Source organism: Amphiura filiformis, chromosome 12 (genome assembly GCF_039555335.1).
Source record: "Amphiura filiformis chromosome 12, Afil_fr2py, whole genome shotgun sequence".
Lineage (NCBI taxonomy): Eukaryota > Metazoa > Echinodermata > Ophiuroidea > Amphilepidida > Amphiuridae > Amphiura > Amphiura filiformis.
In genome coordinates, this window is record NC_092639.1 from 27,530,196 (window position 1) to 27,548,541 (window position 18,346).

At 35.7% G+C, this 18,346-nt stretch overlaps 1 protein-coding gene across 5 annotated transcripts in view; it reads left to right on the forward strand.

Annotated features, from left to right (window-relative positions):
* Nucleotides 1–15,050, forward strand: part of LOC140166000 (uncharacterized) — a 55,691-nt gene extending 40,641 nt beyond the window's left edge. For all 5 annotated transcript variants that reach the window (XM_072189364.1, XM_072189365.1, XM_072189366.1 and 2 more), the window contains 2 exons: nt 5,938–6,024; nt 12,909–15,050. In XM_072189364.1, the coding sequence (XP_072045465.1) occupies nt 5,938–6,024; nt 12,909–14,959 (2,138 nt within the window). In that variant the 3' untranslated portion in view covers nt 14,960–15,050. The remainder of the gene's footprint in view (nt 1–5,937; nt 6,025–12,908) is intronic.
* Nucleotides 15,051–18,346: the final 3,296 nt, after the last annotated feature.

Genomic DNA, 18,346 nt, shown 5'->3' on the forward strand with positions numbered 1-18,346 from the left:
GTATTGAAATTAATTTGTGATTGATAACGAGTGAATGATGATTGATGATCACAGCCGCTTGTAATTAGTCAATTTAGTAAGTAAATGTAATTATTCAATTAAGTATAAGTCAATGTAATAAGTCAGTATAGTACGTAAATGTAATAAATTAGGAAGTATTTATATAATAATACTGAATGGTAAAATATTGGTACCTACATTATACTCCCTGCAAATTATGAATATTGTTCCTCAAATATGAAGGAAAGGAGGTACTGAAAGTTTAGGATGTTTTTTACCTTTTAGTAGTTGGGAGGTACCACTTGGGGAGCAACTTAGCTGCATTTGACCTATTTTGCTGCAATACTTGGGTAACGAAATATCCTAGATAGTGCAATCCTATCCGTATTTGAATTGTTTTATCAAAACGAACAATTTGACACCTCTTTTGTCAAAATTGGAGCACTTTGATGAACATTTTGATATATGATTTGTCTATTTGAAACATCTGTCCTATGAAACCGTTAAATCGAGCACTTTTGGCTGTATGGCCCCTATACTGTTACCTATGTATAATGGAGTGGGTCAAAAATAAAGGTACATGTAGGAAATCCCTGAGATTTCTGCAGTACCTTTTTTCTTGCCGTCACATAGCATTCTAACAAGATATTTTGTAATGGACCGAGCAAAATGATATTGGACAATGGACAATCACTTCACATGTAACTTAAAAACTATTTTTAAAAAACTATTTTTTTTAAAACTATTTAAAAAAAAAAAATTAAACATATGGATCTTTAAATATCGCATTATTTAAAAACTATTTAAAAATGGATCTTTAAATATCAATTTCCATGACATGCCTGTGTCTTGTGCACGTGAATCAAATGAGCCAAAGAATGTGCTTCCAATTAAAAAAATTAGAATGACTTTCAACTAAGGGACCCAGGCTGTGTGTGTTTCCACCTGACTGCATTTTTGACAACTTGTTAAACTTCCTGATCCCAACAACACTGCTTTAAAATAACAATTAAAAATATGATGACAATTTTGACTTGTTTTAATTGTCAATCTTCACTTTGTTTTTTCTTGTATGCTTTAGACATGTGTATGCATGACATGCAGAAGAGGATAAGGTTCTTCAACCTTTTTTGCCTATTCTTCAACTGGTATGGCAATTACATCAGCTAGTAAACAACTTTCAATATTTGGCAAAAAATGGTTACTCTTTACATCACACTGTTTTGTGGTAATTAAATAGATGTAAAGACTAACATTATCCGTTCCCACCCAAATATGTCCTTGGCAGTAAAAATGTTTTTAAACATGGGTTTGATACATTATTTACATTTTTACTGCCTGGAACACAGCCATTATTTGGGTGTAAAGAACACTTTATTACCCTTATTTCTAAAGTAACCAACATATATCAGACATTCTTTTCATTTGACAGGCAAAACATTTTAAGTTTTTGAATCTGTTTTCTCCTAAAGTCAAAGGGCAGTGCCAGTTTAATCTTTCCCACCCATTTTGAAAAAGAAACCGGGATTTAGTGGGGCAAAAAAATACTATAAAAATTAATCAAATGAAAGTGCTGTCTTATAATGTACCGTAAAACCTTGTCTACAAGCCTATCGAGTTTCTGATGAAAGCTAAATTAATACGAAACAGCCGTCAATATTCAGATACAATAGATTGGTCTTACAATAATACTTGTTTGCATATGCTTGTATCGGTAATTGATTTGCTCAAACTCCATAATATTATATTTTTGTCGATGGATGGCGTGTGGATTAGTTTATCTTTCATCAAAAGCACTCTATATGCGTGTAGACGATGTTTTATGGTAAACAGTCTCACCAGAGAAGATCATCTTCTGGTCTCACCTACTATGAATAATGAAATAGTATGTTGCTACTTTGTTATAATATTTAAACTAGAACAGTTGTTTTATAAGTCATATTTTGTATTTAAATATTACTTCATTTGGCTGCTATTTTATAGGGCAGGGACACACTGTATGTGCATGGTATACCGTACATGTATTCTCAGAAAAAGCTATGTAATCCATTATCACATGACACGGTTTTAAAAATGCACACAAGATATTTCCTGTCCAGCTGGGGATGACATGTATTTTTTCATATATTCATGTACATCAGGATTTACCTTGCCATGTATTTTATACTGTAGAAATTGTAAATCCTGGTTTGAAATTGAATGTTACAATATTCATTGTTGAAAAGCAGTGCCATTGTTAAACTTAAAGCATGATTTCTGTCAAATTATAATTGTGTTATTCTTTACTCAAAATGTTGAAATAATATTAGGCCAAATAAAAAAATAAACATGTTTCACGTCCCCTCCCGCTTCCTTTTTTGAGGTTTCCTCAAATATATTTTTATTTTTTGAAATTCAGTTATAACTTTTCAAAAAATATGTTTAGGAAGTTGGGATGCTTTCTATAGCCTTGTTAAGATACAAGAAACATTTTAGGAAGGTTTTGTGATCATTAGAGAGGTGTAACTCTCAGAACAACAAATAAAAAAAGGGCCTCCTCCTTTTCCAGGTATTATTGTAGGCTCCTATATGCGCTAAAACAGCTCTAAGTATGGGTATTTACACCATTTTTGCGATAAAAAATAGAAAATAAAAAGCCCCCTCTTCCTCCTTTTTTTTTTAAAACCGGACGTGAAACATGTTTTATTTTTTACTTGGCCTTAGTAGTAACTGTGGCTATTTTGGCCGTTTAACATGGGGCTCTATGCGGGACTTCCAAGTGTGAATATGACTTTATGTCAAATTTGTTCTGTTTAACTGACAAACACAACGAATGTGGCTGAGTCCATTTACATTGTACATAAAGGTTTTGTAGACATGTGTAAACATTACAAGTTTGCCAAAAAAATCAGGTTTAAAAAAATTAACCAATTCCATATTATAAGATCGAAAAGTACATATATTTTGGTGTTTGTCAAATTTGGTATCCTATAATCTGTACGATCAGATATTTGACAAAATACATCCCAATTTATTGATAGAAGTCACCTGGTGTGATCAAACAAACTACAAAATAGCAGCATATGCCTCAATTTGAAATATGATGATGATTATAGTAATAAAATACTGATATAAAATTTGATGGATTGAGCGTGAACACAATAATGGTTAAACTAGCTATGAGTTCTAAAAAACTATACGAAACAAACCGGCAATAATTATTGTACCAGTACACCCAATATATTGTGTGAATTTACAAAATAACCAATACTGTTTTCATTCAAAATTGCAATTTGCTTCAGGAAAAAAACAGTTTGGTTAGGTTGTAGTATTTTCTGGTTAGAAAAATATAATAGCTGTTAAACATGGTAAGGTGTGGTATGTTTGATCTGACAAAATATATCTTAAAGGAGGATTTCGTGATCCTAGCCCCTCCTAGCATCGTCTTTTTATGACATTTATCAATAGATATCCACGAAAAAAGCTTATTCAAAACATTTGAGTTGATTTCGATTTTGCGTTAGCGAGTTATGCATGATTATGTGTATTGTACTGCTCCATAGGCCTCTGTTGTAATTTCTGGTATACCAGAACGAAATTCAAATTTGACGATATGTTTGCTAAACGAATTAATCTGCAAGAAATTTTTGGTACATAAACATTATGTAGCCAAAGGTTTCAAGTGGCATAAAAATCTCAACTTTTTTAGAGAAAAGTGGGGGGATGAGGCTGTGGATCACGAAATGCCCTGTTAAATGAACAATAGAGAACAACCATATCTATCTGTGTGACCAACTTTACATGGCATGACAAAAATGCAGGAATGGTGATTTAGTACACGTTATACATAAATTAAAATTGCTATTTATACTGTATTGTCAGCTAAAGGAGGTTTACATTTTACATTTCAACTGTTTGCATTTCAACGATTCTTGAAACAATGATTTCAAAATGTACATTGCAAAGTTAGATTTAATTATGTAATTTTGTAAGATAATAATTATAAGATCTGTATATATACAATGTATAATAATGTGACGTGATGTGATCAAGCAAAATATTGATTTTAAGAGAAAGCCAAGCAAAGGAAATAATTCCTTTTCGTCACTTACTGTTTTGGAAACTCTTTAACTGTTCATATCTTTAGAACTGAATATATGAATACAAAAGCTACCTAAGTCCATACTTTGGCCAAATTGAGTTAAGCATGGGAAATTGTTGCTATACATAGGCCTGTCATATGCATGAAAGAACAACTCAAATTCATTCTCTGTGTCTATTGGGCATGTGAAAAATAGCATGTATGAAAGAATCACCCAATTCCTTGATTTGAGTCTTGTAACACATTGATTGAAATCCAGTATGTATAAAAGTCCACTTGTAACACATTCATTGCTAGAGAATGACTTTTGAACAAAAAATGGGTTTAATAAAGGAAAGTGTGTGGTTTATTTTGTATTATCTTACTAGTGGTAATCTCATTCTAACATTGTTGTCTTTGTATATGATTCAAAAACCACCTAAGTCCAAAATTTAAAATGAACCCCACGAAGTCCCTGAAATGCTAATCGTCATACCTAATACAGGTTAATCCACTCATTTGCACGTAAAACTTACCATATTGACCAGGTAAATCTAACTGAAGGAATTAAAATGATACACGGTTTTTCTCTCAAAATAACTTCGCATGGACTTAGGTGGCTTTTGTATTCATGTATTCAACTGGTTGTTCATTTGGGCTATTCGATTTGAAATCCACACTACACCTCACGGTGGAAGATTTTGGAAATATCTTTCACAGGGGGAGTATGTTTTTCAACTGTAATTGGTCAGGGGTAATCATTTTGAAACCCATACGCCCCTGTATTATGGCTTTACTTATATCTTCCACAACTGGCGTGAGTATTTCAAATGGAAGTTACACATTTGTCTATTCTATTCGAAACTCACACTCCCTCTGTGGAAGACTTCAGCTAAATCTTCCACAGGGGTAGTTTGGATTTCAAATGGAATAGCCCATTTCAATGGGATTTTCTGCAAAATGTAGCTTTGAAAATGTTTGCTGCAATCCTATAAGAAACTGAAAATTGAATATTATCGTCGTCAGACTCATTTTGCTTGATCACACCACATAATATGTTCAAAAATACTTGTTATTTATGTAGATGTAGATAATTGATCATTAGTTTGATACTGTGATCTAAAGGGTCACCAATTAAAACTCTTACTGTGTACACAAATAGTTTGCCCAAATTGTTTCTGTGTAGTATTATTTATATTGTTAATTCACTCTCCAAAGCTAATAAATCTATTATACCATATACCTTGTCTAAAATCGCAGAATGCTTCTTAAATAAAGGCCAAAATAATACAATGAACAATAATGCTAAGGTCTAATCAGTGCTATCTATATTGCTGGATTAAGATGTGTTTGTTGACTTCAATGCATATTTCTGATATGGTATAAATACTTTAAAGGCATAAAGCCTATTTGTGACGTGATCAAGGGGAATGAGTCACATGAGTTTTACATAGGTTTCTAAAGAGGACATTTAGAGCTTTCTGAAACTGAAAATCCCATGTAGATACGACTTTTCTTTGCAAAGTTACATCAATTTATCATTCGCTGAAAACAATATAAAACAAAAGAATTTTAACACTTTCTTTGCCAATATCTCAAAATCAATATTAGCGACATCCGACTCATTTCCCTTGATCGTGTCACATTTGTACATGTTGTACGGCACATCTTCAATAGTCGTGTCACATTTGTACATGTTGTACGGCACATCTTCAATAGTTTAACTTGGAACTCAACTGATAACGCACATAACACTTTCTACAAAGAAGATTAGTAAGAATATAACCCGTCATCTTTTGGGGGTACTGTTTCTCATTTATCTAGTGATAGATAAATTGATCAAGTCTTTTGTTATTGTGTTTGAATTTGTAAAACAGATATGGCAGGAGGCAGCACCAAGCATACAACTGGAAGCAAAAGAAGAAAAAGTGAAGCAAAGGAGAAAGATGATGGGATATCTAAAGGTATGGCAAGAGAGGGTGATGTGAAAGATGATTCAGTGTTAAAGGTCAAAAGTGAACCAAATGATGAAAGGTCATCTCATACTGCTGCCATTTTATTAAATGCTGGCATCAATAAAGATGTAGAACCAAATGAGGATGAACTGGCACAAGATGATGCAACCAATGAGAGCGCATCTGATGATGACTATGATGTTGAGCCACAAGATGATTCCAGTGAAGATGACAATGATGATGACACACCAAGAAGACGCTCAACTCGATTACAGCTTCATCCTCGAAGAAGGTGGACTGCTAAAAGTGAAGGTGATAGTGGTATGAGCAAGTCAAAGAGCATGAAAACTGAGAGAATAACTAAAAAGACAATAACTGAAAAGAAAACTAGTGCCAAGAAAGAGAAGCCTGTTGGGTCATTTGTATGTCATTTGCCACTCTGTTCCTCTAAAGCAACATCTCGCAGAGCACTGACGACACATTTAAAAGGACAACATGGATACGATGGTGAAAAGGCTGTCAATACAGTTGAAGAGTGGTATAAGAACCATCCACGTCGGCGATCCCGTACAAGAAAGCCTGTGAATGTAAATACAATGCCGTTTGTATGCACGTTGTGCCACAATGTAGGTTTTCGAAGTAGAGCCTTACTTCACACGCATCTCTGCACCATTCACCAATTTATTGAAGAACAAAGCAACATAGAAATTGCTAAAGAGTTTGGTGTCATAAGCAGCACTCAACTTCCGGACAGCGTTTTCTCTAGTTGTCCCGTTGGTACAAATCAGGAGGATAGTTCTGTAGAACTAAAACCAAAGCCTGCAGCATGCCCCAAGTGTGAAAAAGAGTTTGAACATATCTCACAAGCACGGTCACATTTTATAAATGATTGCACTAGCAATCCACTTCAGTGTAAACTCTGTGGCACAAACCTAGAGTCCGTCAGGGGGTATCAAAATCACATGGAGACGCATGAGAATGAACAGAAAGGGGTGTCGTTTCCGTGCAAGACGTGCGGAAAGGTGTTCTACCACAAGTATACATTAACTCAGCATGAAAAGACACATAACCGTAGATTTATTTGTGATTCATGTGGTAAAGCTTTTCCAACCAAGAATTTATTTGAGCGTCACATAAACGTTAACCACACGAAGGAAAAGAAATTCACATGTCCAGAATGTCCAAAAGTGTATTACACAAATAAACATCTTCTGGCTCATAAATCTTCCACTCATGGAAAATTAAGCGAGGTGGTTGCTTGTCATATTTGCGGTAAGATGATTAAGAAGGTTAGCATAAACAACCACCTTGCAACTGTCCACAACGAAGATGGCAGTGTTAAATGTCCGATATGCAACAAGGAATTCAAACATCAAAGATCCCTAGATGATCATACGAAAGAAGTACATGGAAACGGCGGAGGCACTCAATATCCATGTACATGGCCCAATTGCGATAAAGTGTTCATTCGGAAGAGATCGCTGAAATCTCACTTGGATACGCACAATAATGTCAGACGGTTCACCTGCTCGCTCTGCTCCAAGAAATTTCGCCTTAAGTCACACCTGCAGAATCACATGAATTGGCATGGAGGTATTAGGCCGTACAAATGTCCGCACTGTGAGAAAAGCTTCCTGACAAAAGGTAATCTAACCAAGCACCTTGTTACGCATGATTCAGACAGAAAGAGGTCATCTAGTGAAGTGAGTACTAAATCTGAGGATATTTTGATCGATCTGAAGTTAGACCTACCGATGTGAGTACCAAATCTGAGGAGATTTGATAGTCCGTTCTGAAGTTAGACCTACCGATGTGAGTACTAAATCTGAGGAGATTTTGACAGTCAGTTCTGAAGTTAGACCTACCGATGTGAGTACCAAATCTGAGGACACTTTGCTTTGGTAGTTAGGTCAGAAGTTACGCCTACTTCATCAATTGAGGAGACGGCAGTGGTGATTGTTCCATTATCTCAATATGTTATTTCTTAAAATTAAAAGGATCCTGGGTATCAATCACAAATAAGAGTATCATGTTAATCTTTCATTACAATGTACATGGCTTGAATATAAGTATAAACATAAACTGGCCTCAAAAAGAAACTTATAATTTTTCACAAGGTCATCCTCTCCGTAAATATGGATGTGAATTTTGGTCCAGAAAGGTGTTCCATGTCAGTGCATTTTGCTGTTGTGTCAGTTGGACAACTGCTTGGTTACTGACATGTGTTTAGAGTAGAGTATTGAAGTAATCCTGTGTGCAATTTTTGTTCATTTTTATGGAGAGGATTTTAAGATATGACCTTGTGAAAATTATATAAGTTTCTTTTTGAGGCCAGTTTAGGTGTACATGTTTGAATTAAATGTCATGTAACATCATGAGGAGATCGATGGCGTGCGCAGGCTTCGATTCCCCCTACTGCTAAAAAAAAACCGTGAATATTTCGCTTCAGATAAAATTGTTAAATTGACACTCAAAACATTGCTAGAGAGTGAGGCAAACAAATGGCCCCTCCCTTTGCGCACTCCACCGTTTTGTATAAATGTACATAATTTTATCAAAACCTGTCAAACGTGTACACTGTAAATAAATTTATTTATTTGTTTTTCAGTAGATATCCACGAAAACAGCTTATTCACAATTAGTGAATTAGTCACTTTAGAAAGTCAATGTAATTAGTCAAGTTAGTATATAATAATACTGGATGATAAAATATTGGTACCTTCATTGTACTCCCTTATTATAAATATTCCTCAAATATGAGGGGAAAGACGTACTGGAAGTTTTAGGATATTTTTTGCCGTAGACGCATCAACATTTTTTAGTTAAGAAAATTTCCCACCCATATAAAGAATGGGGATAAACCGTCGTTTTATCTTTTCTGTTTCTGTTTCGGTTTCGGTTTCAGTTTTCGGTTTCGGATTTCATTGTTATTTTAAAGTGTTAGCATGGTACGTGTGAACAATCCTTTTATTCTAGTCTTTTGTTGCCTACAAAAAAGTTGAACGAAGATAACTTCTGTTTCGGTTTCGGGAGTTATGATAATTTCTGACATGAAAAACGTGAGATGAGAGGGTTGATGCTAATCTAGACAAAAGAAGTGTCTAAATTTTACGGTCGTAAATTCGCGATAAATTGTACGGCTTCAATTGACTTGCGTTGGGTGTATAGGTACTTCCGCCTAGGCGGGAGTGGCTCGTGAAAATAGCCCAGCGTAGAAATATACATTAATCACTAGTAATCAGTGTTGCCAAGAATTACGTATACTTGTTCGTGTAATCGCGTAAAAATCGGTCATATGATTATGTAGAGATGAAACGGGGAATTTTTTTCGTCCCAAATACACCTTAAAACTTGGTAATATGCAACACCAGAGAAGTGCGTTGAAGTGAAACTAATTGGATTTCTTTCATTCGAATTGGTAATCTGATAATAGAATACTAGTATATGAAAACAAAACCCACCCAAGTCCATACTTTGGCCAAATTGAGTTAAGCATGGGAAATTGTTGCTATATATAGGCCTATCATATGTATGAAAGAACAACTCAAATTCATTCTCTGTGTCTATTGAGCATGTGAAAAATAGCATGTATGAAAGAACCACCCAAGTCCAGGATTTGTAACACAAGAATTCAGTATGTATAAAAGTCTACTTGTAACACATTCATTGCTGGAGAGTGACTTTTGAAAAAAATGGGTTTAATCAAGGAAAGTGTGTGGTTTATATTACATGGCAGTATGCTTATCAACATTATACATACCTGTGTGCTTATTTTTGTATTATCTTACTAGTGGTAATCTCAGTCCAACATTGTTCTCTTTGTATATGATTCAAAAAACCACCCAAGTCCAGCATTTAAAATGAACCCCCACGAAATCTCTGAAATGTTAATCGTCATACCTAACACAGTTTAACCCACTAATTTGCACGTAAAACTTACCATATGGACCAGGTAAATCTAACTGAAGGAATTAAAATGATACACTGGTTTTTATCTCAAAATCACTTCCCATGGACTTGGGTGGGTTTTGAATTCATGTATTCAATTGCTTCAGGCAAAATTGCCAGACTCAAATCTATTTTAAATGTATATTATTTGTTATTCATTGACCAGGTTAAACATGTTAAAGATTGCAAATTGCGAAGTAGGGAAATGAGAGAGTGGGGATGATGAGACGAGGAGATGATCGGGTGGACGAGAGGAATGGAGAGGAGATCTAGATAAGAGAGGAGGGCAAGCAAAGCAGGGAGGAGTTTATTCCGTTTATTTTAATTTTTCCACGTTAATTATAGGCCTACTGCTAAAACAGTGAGAGGGGGAGAAGGGTAAAGATATAATTCAGATATCCACATAATTCAAAAGATGACACAGGTGAGAGTTGGGGAGGGGGAGAGACAGACTAGAAAGAGAAGAAAGCGAGAAGAGAAGAGGCAGTGGTCACATTAATATAGATAATAAATGTCACATTAATATAGACCAGAATGACATCAAATTTGCGTTCGGACTTAATGTAGGCCAGTCCTGCCTAGTTAAATGAGAGACATGAGTAAGATTGCCCACTTGAAGCACCAGTGTTGCATATAATTGACTTATCCAACCTTTATTGACAGACATTAGTGTGATTGACAGCACCTATTATTACCTCTTGAAATGAGAAGATGATGCCCCTAACGTAACAATGAAGTCAAATTACACACCATCTTACTTAATCCCTTGCGTTTTCGTTTCTGAACAATAGAGCTCCCGAAACAGAAGAGATAAAACGACAGTATGTATGGCAAAAAATTTTATAAAAAGAAATCAAATAAAAGCAGTATAATTATTAGAAGAATTGTTTTATAAGTCACGTTTTGTGTTTAAATATCTCTACACTTGGATGCTTTTTATATGTGCAGGGAATCCCTGTATGTACATTGTCAAAACCTCCTAAATGTACAGGGATCTAAGGAAAACCTCATGGTACATATAATGTTGTGGGAAAATCATTGAAATTAGCTTTTTTTGCCAGGAAAAATTCACAAAAGGTCAACTCCCCATCTCCTTCCAAAAGCTGATCAAATCGCAGTTTTTGAAAATGCACAGAAGCTATTTACTGTGCAGCTGGGGATGGCTTGTATTTTTATATTCATGTTCCATATCAAGTTTCATCCTGCATTCTGTACTTGTATGCGTTCTATGCTGTAGAATTTGTAAATTACTGGTTTGAAATTTAATGTTACTATATAGGCCCTATTCATTTTTTGAAAAACGGTGTTATTTTTAATCTTACAGCCATAATGTACGATTTCCATCAAATTTAAATTTTATCATTCTTTACTCAAAATGCTAAAATAATAATAACCTAGGAACGGTTTCTGTTCATTTTAAGCCAAGTAACAAGATAATGTGAAAGAAACCACACCGGCTAGTTTGCCGTTTAACATGCAGCTCTATGAATATATGACTGACGTGTCAAAATTGCTCTGTTTAAAGGAAGGTAACTTGATATGTTTTGAAAATCGTAATCTTTAAAACTTAAGTTAGGTAACACATATAATGCCGTAAATGTTTCCTGTAAATGAGACTAATTCCTTATGGAATTACTGACATTTAAACAGCGTGATACTGGTAGTCTACAGTGTTTTTAGTAATGATCATGATCATTTTTATTGATATCAAACGAAAGTCCCTTTTTAACATATTGAAATATGAATTCCATATAGATGTATTTCCGAAGATATCATCAAAAAGCAGTTGAATTAGTCACAAACGTGGTATACCATAATCGAGACTAATTCGGCAGTTTTTTGACGAGTTCTTCGGGAATATGCCAATTTGGAATGCCTAATTGGCTAATGAGACAAATATTAGCTTTCACCTGATACCAAAATCTTCATTTTGATAGGGTAAAGTGGGTTAAGCTTCAGGATGTTTTCAAGTGTCAAAGATTGGTCTTTGGATTCAAAATAATCAATGAGGTTGGGCCTGCTTCTTTTGGTTCTCTAGTTCAAAGAAGTATTTTGGATAATTCTAGGCTATTGCACCCACACTGCCAAATCTTCTTTCTTTAATTCTATGTTTGTTTCCCTTCCACGTCTTTGGAATGGAATTCCCTCTGAATTGCTTCATGTAAATAACCTTGTTTTATTTAAGGGGGTACTACACCCCTGGCCAATTTTGTGCCTATTTTTGCATATTTCTCAAAAAGTATAGCGCATTGGTGACAAGTACGATATGTATATTATAGGGGTAAGGACTACAACTACTACACTGGAAATTTTATTTCAGCACAGACAACAGTTGTGGAGTTACAGTCAAAAATGAGGGAAAACCAATATTTGATCAATAAATCAATAACTACTTGCCTTGAGTTGCTGAATTTTCAGTGCAGTAGTTGTAGTCTTTGCCCCTATAATATACATATCTTACCTGTCACCAATGCGCTATAATTTTTGAGAAAAATGCCAAAATAGGCACAAAATTGGCCAGGGGTGTAGTACCCCCTTAAGCATATCTTTTCATTTGAACATTGTTGAATATGCTTAAATGATTTTGTCCAGTTCACAAGTTAGAAAAAATAACTAGATCCAGTCACAACTATCTACATGTATATTGTTTGATTTAGATGTGTTTATTGACATAAACCCTTTGCTGTGTTCAAGGAGTATGTTCGATATAGTATAAATTAAAAAACTTAATGCCTATTTTCATGATTTTTACGGCACATCTTCATAACTTAACTTGGAACTCGAGTTGATAACGCAACTCTTTACACTATCTACAAACATGATAGGGAGAAGATCAGTCGGAATATAACCCATCGTATTTTGGAGTACTGTTTCTCATATTTATTTGATTAGTAATAGATAAATTGATCAAGACTTTTATTATTGTGTTTGAATTTGCGAAACAGATATGACAGGAGGCAGCACCAAGCATATAACGGGAGGTAAAGGAAGAAAAGGCGATGCGAAGGAGAAAGAGGAAGTGATATCTAAAGGTATGGCAAATGAAAGTGATATTACAGATGATTCAATATTAGAGGTCAACAGGGAACCAAAGGATAAAATTGTATTAAATGCTGACATCATCGAAGATATAGAACCAAATGAGGATGAAATGACGCAAGATGGTGCAAGCAATGAGAGCCAATCTGATGATGACAACGATGTTGAGCCACAAGATGATTCCAGTGGAGAAGATGTTGATGACGCACCTAGACGCTCAACTCGACTACAGCTACGTCCTCGAAGAAGATGGACTAAAGGTGGTGAAAGCGATAGCGGTATGAACAAAACAAAGAACGTGAAAACTGAGAGAATAACTAGAAAGAAAACTAGTGCCAAGAAAGAGAAGAGTGTTGGATCGTTTGCATGTCATGTGCCTCTGTGTTCCTCTACATTATCATCTCGTGGAATACTGATAACACACCTAAAAGGACAACATGGATACGATGCCGAAGCAGCTGTTATTGCAGCTCAAGAGTGGCACAAGCCACGTCGACGTGGGCCTTCAAAAAAGAGCATGAAGAGTGTGAATGTAAATGTAACGCCTTTTGTATGCATGATGGAATGCGAATTAGGCTTTCTAAGTAGAGGCTTACTTCACACACATCTCTGCACCATTCATCAGTTTACTGAAGAACAAAGCGATATAGAAATCGCAAAAGAGTTTGGTGTCATAAGCAGCACTCAACTTCCGGACAGCGTTTTCTATAGTTGCCATGTTGATGTCCAATTTGACGGTACTGGTATCCAGGAAGAGGAATCTGAGTTAAAACCAAAGCTAGCATGCCCCAAGTGTGAAAAAGAGTTTGAACATATCTCACAAGCACGGTCACATTTTATAAATGATTGCACTAGCAATCCACTTCAGTGTAAACTGTGTGGCACACACCTAGAATCCGTCAGGGGGTATCAAAATCACATGGAGACGCATGAGAATGAACAGAAAGGGGTGTCGTTTCCGTGTAAGACGTGCGGAAAAGTGTTCTACCACAAGTATCCATTAACTCAGCATGAAAAGATACATAACCCTGGATTTATTTGTGATTTGTGTGGTAAAGCTTCTCCAACCAAAATTTTATTTGAGCTGCACAAAAATGTTAAACATACGAAGGAAAAGAAATTCACATGTTCAGAATGTCCGAAAGTGTACTACTCAAAGAAAGGTCTTCTGTTACATATATCTTTCAAGCATGGTAAATTAAGTGAGGTGGTTGCTTGTCATATTTGCGGTAAGATGGTTAAGAAGTTTAGCATTAACAACCACCTTGCAACTGTCCACAACGAAGATGACAGCGTTAAGTGTCCGATATGCAACAAGGAATTCAAACATCAAAGATACCTCGATGATCATACAAAAGAAGTACATGGAAATGGCGGAGGCACTCAATATCCATGTACATGGCCCAATTGCGATAAAGTGTTCACCCGGAAGAGATCGCTGAAAAGGCACTTGGATGTGCACAATGATGTCAGACGGTTCACCTGCTCGCTCTGCCCCAAGAAATTTCGCAGTAAGGCACACCTGCAGAATCACATGAATTGGCATGGAGGTATTAAGCCGTACAAATGTCCGCACTGTGAGAAAAACTTCCTGACAAAAGGTAATCTAACCAAGCACCTTCCTACACATGACAGAAAGAAGTCATTTGGTGGAGTGAGTAACAATTATTCTAAGCATATTTTGGCAGTTACGCCTGAAGTTACGCCTACTGAAGTGAGTACCAAATCCAAGGAGATTTTAGAAGGCAGTTCTGAAGTTACACCTACTGAAGTGAGTACCAATTCTAATGAGATTTTGGTAGTCAATTCTGAAGTTACACCTACTGAAGTGAGTATTAAATCTGAGGAGATTTTGGTAGTCAGTTCTGAAGTTACGCCTACTTCATCAGTTACGAGTACTACAATGCAGGTTGTTCCAATATCTCAATATGTATTCCTTAAAAGCATGTCAAGTTAATACTGAGGTTAAAAGGATCGTTGGTATCTTTAAAACCAATCTCAAATGAGATTATGCTAAATTATGCATGTTGGATCAGTCGATTTTGACCCCCCCCCCCAAAAAAAAAAAATCAAGAAGAAAAATACGAAATACGAAATAAGATTCTGAAAACATAATAATGAAGTTGATCGGCTATGAGTTTTAAAATATATTTTAAAACTCATAGCTCGACCAATAAATTTGTGCATTGGGTTCAAACCATCCAATTTTATATCAAATTTCTTGGTCCTAAAAAAACTGGCCCTACATATTTGTATCAATAGTTGTCCTCGGTACAGTGTATGAATAGGCATCTGATCAAGATCAAGATAGTGATAGTGACATAACAATTAACATGCTTATCTTACCAAGGTCTTATCTATCTGCATGGTGTAATTGAAAATTATGGTGTATTATTGTTTTAAGGATGAAACAACTGGCCAAGTTCTTTTGCATGGAGATTAGAACAAATTACTAAACAAGCTGTATCAATAAGTTTGGTACCCAGCAGTTTTGATATTTATTGAAAAGCCTGGTTCTTCCAATTGCAATATCGGGTCCCCTTAAAATGATAAAATGATCAGACCATAAATCTTTTGTGACTGTTTATGGCATTAATCAACCAATTATGCGGATCCTAGATGTGTCGAGGATGTTACGTTTATGAACAAAACGTTACGTTTGTATTTTCAACATTGTTAATCATTGCTACGTGTATGTTAACAAATGAAAGTTCTGTAATTTTTTTTAAATTCTTCAATGCTAAGTATTCTTTTGGATATCAAATTGTAAATCTCTAGTCAGATTTTCAGTGTGTTAACAACTATGTATCAAAGACGTTACGTTCATGTACAAAACATTAACGTTCTTATCTTGTAAACATTGTATACCCATAGCTACTTTTATGAAGAATGAATGTTCTGTAATTGTTTTTTTTTATCCTTCATCTCTATTAGATTTTCAGTGTATTAGCAAGTAGAAGCAATATCATCACTACAATATGCCCCCAACACAGAACTCCCCCACCCCACATAATCGCAAATTGACACGACAGCTTCATTCCAATTCAATTTATTTCATCCAAAACGGTCCTGTGATACACCTTCCCCAATCAAACACATTTGCATTTGATCATCTTCTACTCTTCCCTGAGTAGATCATTATAATATCAAATCTAAACACCATGCCATGGAATTCACCATATCACGTCCAAACTCACATTGGGCGCCCCATTCCTTTTTTAAAGGATTTTTTTTATTAAAAATGAATTGAAATTTTACTCAAGAATTTCTTTTACGTTGTCTGAGAAAAAAAACACGTTTGGGGGGAATTTTCTCCAAAACTGAGCATTTTTGCCCAAATTTGACCTTCCAGTTGGATTGATCAAGTCTCAAAAAGACCAATCTTGTTTTTCTGTGGCGTGCGTATGCTTTCAAAGTGGATTCAGGGGCACAGGTCTCGATTCCCCCTACTGCTCCAAAATTTTATGACGAAAATAGTTCTCTCAAACTAAAGATTTTAAATTGTTGACCCAAATAAATTTGGCGGGTGGGTTTGGTTGGGACCCCCCCCCCTTGTGCACGCCACTGTAAGGTACACGTGTACACTATAAATAAATTAATTAGTATTGAATTAATTGGATTATGTGATCAGTAGCGAATGGATGATGATGATCACTGTTTTGCTATTGTCTCTTGTAATTAGTCAATTTAGCAAATACATGTAATATGCAATTTAGTAAGTCAATGTAATTAGTTAATTTAGTAGGTAAATGTAATTAGTCAAGTTAGTATGTATTTATTAATACTGAATGGTACAATAGTGGTACATACATTTTACTCCCTTAATAGGTCTGTCACACTACACCGGATAGGTCTTCCGTACAAGAAACGAATGACATTTTAGTAAATCCGTTGTTGTTCGTCAATGATCGTTTTATGTTCTTTTTATGTCCTGCTATCATCCGCCAAATGCGTTTCGTGTTACGTGATGTCCGTTAAGTCCGTCGGCAAGTTTGTGCATGCACAAAACTTGAAACGGAGTGTACCGAATACACATGTTCGGTATTTATCCGATGTGTGTTCGTATGGTGCTGCATATTGCCGGAGTTTGTTCGCTCTCCTTTCGTTCATGTTCGTTCTTTGTTCGTTGCACTCGGCCCGTGTTCGTTGCAAATACGTTCCTGTGAGGCCTTCACCACCGGATAGCATATTTTTGCATTCGGTGATGTACGTTGACCCAGACCGTCTTAGTGTCACACTACACCGGATCGGTCTTCCGTATAAGAAACGGATGGTATTTTAGCAAATCCGTTAGTGTTCGTCAATGTTCGTTTTATGTTCTTCATATGTCCTGTTATTATCCGCCAAATGCGTTTCGTGTTAGGTGATGTTTGTTTAGTCCGTCGACAATACGTTTCAAGTTTTGTGCATGCACAAAACTTGAAACGGAGTGTGCCGAATACACATGTTCGGAAGTTGTCCGATGTGTGTTCGTACTGTTCTGTATAATACCCTGGGTTTGTTCGTTATTCTTTCGTTTATAGTACCGCGGGTGTTTGCAAGGTTTCGCAGGCGCTTGTGCCGGATGTAGGCCTATGGCGAACATGTGCATCGATCATGGGGGGGGGGGCTTTCTGAAGGGTGTGTGACGCAATATCATATTTCCCCAGTACTTTAGTGACTGACAAGTAGAAAAAGGGGAAAGGAGAGAAAAAAGAAAAGAAAGTGAGAAAAATTGAAGAGAGAAGAGAAGAGAAAAACTTAAATTGCACGTAATTTAGTAGTAGGCCTATGCATGTAAGTAGTATTGAGGGAGGGGCACTTTCTGAAGGGTAGAGGACGCAATATCAAATTCCTACCAGTTTTAGTGATTGACAAAAAAAAAAAAAGAAGAGAAAACATGGAAAAGGTTAAATTGTATACGTTATTGAGTAGGCCCAGGATAGTAGTACTAGTTTAGCCTAAGTATAGGCCTCTGATATATTATAGACAGTGCTTAAATGTGGTTCCTTGGCCCAAAAGCCTGTGAAAATTACTGCCGGCCAGTCCATATGCAGGGCCCGTGATATTTTGTCACCAAAGTCAGTATTTAAGACGGACTTATAGGTCTATTCCTGACTTTAACATATCAATCCATGCATGCTTTACCTGAAATTACGAGTCTGAGGTCTTATATCTAAGTGTCAGTGGATCAGTGTAACATTTTAAATTTTGCATATTCAAATCGGGATCGGGCCTTCTTTGTTTTTTGTTTAAGGCAATAATAGTGTAAAAATGATGCACTAAAAACAATTTTCCAAATCTACCATTTTTAAAACTAAATTTATACACAATAGGCCTAGGCCTAATAATGTAAATAGGCCCT